General features: G+C 62.1%; 1 protein-coding gene across 1 annotated transcript; it reads right to left on the bottom strand.

Moving 5' to 3' along the window:
* Nucleotides 1-309: 309 nt before the first annotated feature.
* On the bottom strand, nt 310-1,963 carry LOC127751824 (phosphoglycerate mutase 1-like; the record flags this gene model as incomplete). The annotated part of the gene is given in 2 exon segments (XM_052275943.1): nt 310-763; nt 1,253-1,963. A coding segment is annotated over 1 exon segment (104 nt), but the record flags the coding sequence as incomplete, so codon positions are not given.
* Nucleotides 1,964-4,983: the final 3,020 nt, after the last annotated feature.

The raw sequence follows: 4,983 nt of genomic DNA, 5'->3' as shown, positions 1-4,983 counted from the left end.
TGCCAGAGGGAGTGCCAGGGCAGGCAGGTCTCGGCCGCGGCGGGAGCCTCGAGGGAGTGCCAGAGGCTAGAAAGGCCTCGGCCGAAGCGGGAGTGTCAGGGCAGGCAGGCCTCGGCCAGCGCGGTTTCTACGGAATGAATGGGACGAGTGAATGTGGAGAAGGAAGAGGCGACGAGAGCGGGGGATTAACGGGCGCGCGAGCTGCGCGAGGCTAACAAGGACAGGAGGCGGCAGGTATAGAAAGCACGCGGAGCGAGCGCTGAGAGGAGAAAGGACTTGCTGGAGCTGCGCAAGCTGCGCGCTGGCGTACCTATATCGCTGAGCTTGGCGTCGTACCAGCCGCAGAAGAGGTTCTGCAGGTTCCACTCGCTCTCGCCGTGGCGCACCATGACGACTCTGTACCGCGGCGCCATCCTCGCTGCTGGCGGTGCTGGTCCTGGTGCTGGTGTCCGGGTGCTGGCTGGATCCGCTCTGGCGCCTGGCTGGTGGCGCCTGGGCGGCGCCTGGGCGGCGGTGCGGGGCGCGAGGGGCGAGAGCCAGGCAGAGGTTAGGACAGCCCTGTCATCCTGTGCTCCAGCGGGGCGGCGCTGAGGGGGTGGCGCTGGGCTTGTGTTGGCGCTGGCGCTGGCGCTGGCGCTGGTGCTGGAGCTGGTACTGGTGCTGGCGGTGGCGATGGCGATGGTAGACGACGGAACGAGCACTGTTCGACGGGCCGAGCTGCACCACTCTCCACGACGCGGACGGGTCCGGGTCCGGGTCAGGCCTGTCGGGCCGGGCGAACCTCAACCTCCTATCCGCTGTTCGCTCTACGGCACAATGTAGGGAACGCCTTGGCTGTCTTGCCGCGCTATGCCGTGCCCGGGCCGTGCCCCACAGCCGTGCCCTGCCGCCCCGCCGCGCCCCGCCCTGCCTGGCCTGTGGGCTGGCCGCTCAGCGCTGAGCTCAGCGGGGCCTGAGGGGCCTGCGGCTGCGCCTTGGCTACGGCTGGGCTGGGCTGGGCTTCGTGGGCCACGAGGGGCCACGTGGGCCACGCTCGCTTGGGGCTTTAGCCGAGAGGGGCGTGGCGAACGTGGCGGGGGGTGGCGGGGAAAGGAGAGGGGCGCAGGACAAGCAGCGGGGGGAGGAGTGGAAGGGTGGGGCGGCGCACGGGTCGCACGGGGCGCCCCGGGGTACTTACCAAGCCATAGACTTTGACTTGACAGGGCTAGGCTACAAGAACGACCGGCTACTTCAGCTCGGACAGCGCACTCACAATCGATATCCAATCGCGAGCGGGCGAATAACCGAGTATCACTCTGGCACGGTGAATGAATGCCGCTGCGTCTCGCCTGAAGTCGCCGCCGCCGCACAGTCGCGAGGGACCTCGCTGACTCGTCGTGCCGTCTCTCCTGACGGGGAGCCCCGCGCGGGGCCTGCGACTCGTGGTGGAGGCTTGTGAAGCCCCGCCTCGTGCCTCGATGTGGCGATCGGAGGGGCTTTCCGGGTGGCCAGCCGGTCGGCGATCATACTCGGCGCTATTTCAAGGAAGTAAACATTTAGTGGACCATTTGGCTCGGCGCGCGGCCCGGCTGCTGTGTGGCCGGGCGCCAATAAAGCGGCCCAAAGGCGCCAGCCCCGCGAGCGCGCACCCAACCACTCGTGTTGGTAAACAAGAAGCGAGCCGGGCGCGGCGAGAATCACAATCAAAGGCGTAGGGCATGAGCCTCGGGAGGGAGAAATCTTCTCTCCTCTCAGTTATTCCTCTTCCATTTGAGGACCTTGAACGGACATGACGAGCATGCCGTCCTCGGGTGGATGACTCGGGTTCACGAAGTCCCTGTGGGGCTCGTAAGCCCCTGCCGACCGCCACGAGTACGCCCGGACCGGGGCCATTCAAGGCAACGCGGCTGGGGGCCGGGGGGCCGAGCGGGCCCCCCATTGGTTTCCAGTCAGGAGCCCCCTGCCTCCGCTCCCCCGCCCCTTTCCCCTTTGGCGGGAAGCTCGGCACGATCTGATTGGCCTGCACGGAGGGGAGGGGGAAGACGATGCACCGGAGTGAGTTGTTTGTTGTCGTCCTGCAGCGCGAGAGAGGGCAGGGAGGGGGCGGATGATTCATACAGAAAAACTCTCCGGCCTGGAGGAGAAAATGTTTACCTGGTGTGGGAATGCGGTCCGGTCCTTTGCGGCGGAGCGGCGTGGCGCGGTGCGGCGGCGATATGATGGGGCTAGGGGGGTTCATTCATTCCGGCATTCGTCGAATTCCAGAGCAGTTGCGCACGCCGCCACGCCAGGGCCGCGTCCGGAGGGGGCGCCATGCTCCTGCGGCGGGCCTGCGGTGGGCCCCGTGCCGCCCGTGCACTTCGGACGCGGCTCAACCAGTAGTTTGGGCTGGGCCCCATTATCCGGGTGAGGCGAGGTGGGCCAAAAGGCTGGCGGGCCTGACGGGCTGCGTGGCCGACGAGGTGGTCGCCGTGCCCCGCCGGACCGGAGCTGGACGTGAGCGACGGGGCGGCCGGTGGCGGGGCCCGCCTTTGCACGAGACGGCCAGGATCTACGCCAATTCCGGCCAAACCACGTTTCGCGAATCGTGGCGAGGAAAATTCCCCCCAGTGTAATTCTAGGGTTTGTCGACGTGAAAAACACACGTCCTCTGGTGATTGTCCCTGGCGGCTATCTCTCTGCTTCGCTCTGCGCCAGCAAAAAAACCAACAAAAAAAACCAAAAAAAAAAAAGCCCTCCGAAGCACCTGCAGGAGTCTTCCCCCAGACATCGGCCGGGTCTCCTCCCGTGTCCTGTCGCTCTCCCCGAGGTGCGCCGCCGAGCAGGTCCTGGAGTAGAGCGGCGCGGTGGGAGCGCGCTAGTCGCCCGGCCCTGGCCCCCCTGGCCGGGCCTGTGTGAGGATAATGGTCAGTGGATGGCCGATGGCCCCCCTCTGGCCGCGGCCCCGCCTCAAGTTACCCTGCGCCCTGCTCTGCTCAGGCGTTACCCCGCTCAGAGGCGTTACATAACGCGTCACCTGAGCAGGAAGATAACATGTTTACCGAGGACTCACCTTACGCCGAGGTTGGCCTCCGTGCGGCCCCGAGTCGAGCGCCCCCGGGTGCTACCGCGAGTGCAGCCTGTGGCGCCCCGAGTGCAGCGTGCACTCGCTTGCACTGTACTGCTGCAAGAACGGCCTTAGCCCCCAGCCCGAATTGTACCTGACAACCCTGCAGCGGCGCCCACCGAGGGCACCTGCGAGCGCCAGGCAACGACGCACCGCCCGTTCCTCCGTCCCGTACTATGTATGCCCCAAACGTTGTTTACGCCGTAGGTCGTTTACTGCTGATAAATTGTACCAATATCCGTCAGTGAGAGCGAGAGAGCAAGCGTCTACTCGCTCAAGGGCAGCAGAGGGCTCCTGGCACAAAGCATACGGAATACTCTGTACTACTTTGTGGCTCCCGGGCTGGGCTGGGACCGCCCCCGCTGAGCCGCGGTCGTCCCAGGGGTGCAGCTGTGCTGTCGACCCCACGGGGGCCGCAGGGGCCGAGCCCGCTGCGCTCGGTGGTGTTTTCGGTGGGTCCTATTTATAATTTAAATCAGAGCGCCAGCACAAGTACAGGACGGGGAGACGCGGCGGGCCCGGCCTCTGGTCGTGCTGCGGCTGCGGGGCGCGTGGGTATGTAGCTGCGCGCTGCAGCTGTCCCAAGGATCTGCGCCTTCGTACGGCACGCACAGTTAAAGATGCGCCAGGTGAGGGAGGGGATGAAAAAGAAGTGACTCAAGGAGCCGGGAAACATCAGGCATAACCTGAATGTATAAGAGGTGGCTCATTCACGCCACGCACTATCGTCGTTATACTGTCCCGAACGCACGCGTGCGAGCGGGTTGCCTACTCGCACGGGGCCATAAGTAGCCGTGGGCATAGGCAAACACGCCCGCACCCGTGTATGCGGTACAGTGTAACGACGATAGTGCGCGGCGGGCGGCGTGCGTGAATCAGTCACCTGGTACTTTGGTATTGTCTTTCTTCTTGTAAACAATAATTACGATTAGCATGAGGTTCAAATTGTTTTATTTCTGTAGATTTGTACCATCGCGGATGTGCATACTAGCAAGAGGATGCGAGAATCCTCACAATAACATAAAGGTCGCCCACATGAGTTAGTTAAACTCTCTGCTGTATGTAGCCGTGTGACGCGTTGCCTAGCCTACTGACGAGAGGCGGCAAGTCGCCGTGGTGAGAGTCGGCACAGTATAAGCAGAAGGGGGTGCGGCTTCAAACACCCACCCTGCATGTGAACTTGATGTATTTACGAGGGGGCGACTACTCCCTTTGGATGTGTACACATGATTTCCGAAGTACTTAATTCCGAATGATTCCCGCCCGCTTATATTCATTCCTCTGGTTTTCTTATAGAAAACGCTTATTTCGACCAATTTGCACCAGTTCGACTAGTTCCCCGCTTAGTCTACGCAATTTCTGTTGATTTCGATTAATGTGTATCCTGATGATTCCCAGGTAGGTGTACCGGGTGTAACTGTGAAAACGCAGTAGTGTTGCGGGTTTGCCCACTCTTAACACCCGTAAGGGGTCATGGCCCTTGCGGCCAAATTGAGTATGCAAACCCAGAACACTGCTGCATATTCACAGTTACACCCGGTATACATGGTTGCCGGAGTTGCTACTCCGTGTATTTGCGGCTCTGTTTCGCAGCCGCGTTCCTATGGTTTTGGTTTGATATTTTAGAAGCGGGTCATGTGGCTTACTTACTCCCCTTCGTACTGCGTGTTTGCTCGCTAAATTGCCTATCAATGGAGCGTCCATATCAAGGGTGTTATTTGAGGGGTGAGGGGTATCCTGGATACGCTCCTGCTGTTTTGCCACATCCTTTACATCTCCCTTTCACCCTTCTTGATTCAGTAAAATACCCTCTAAGATCCCCTCTCCCCCTCCCCGACAAAAAAATCCCCGCGGGTCCCTACCCCAACTGCATCGGTGGGAAATGGGGGAGGGGGGGG

The sequence above is a fragment of the Frankliniella occidentalis genome, unplaced genomic scaffold, assembly GCF_000697945.3.
Source record: "Frankliniella occidentalis isolate FOCC.00 unplaced genomic scaffold, Focc_3.1 Scaffold1222, whole genome shotgun sequence".
NCBI classification, from domain to species: domain Eukaryota; kingdom Metazoa; phylum Arthropoda; class Insecta; order Thysanoptera; family Thripidae; genus Frankliniella; species Frankliniella occidentalis.
This window is presented reverse-complemented; position numbering and strand designations above follow the sequence as displayed.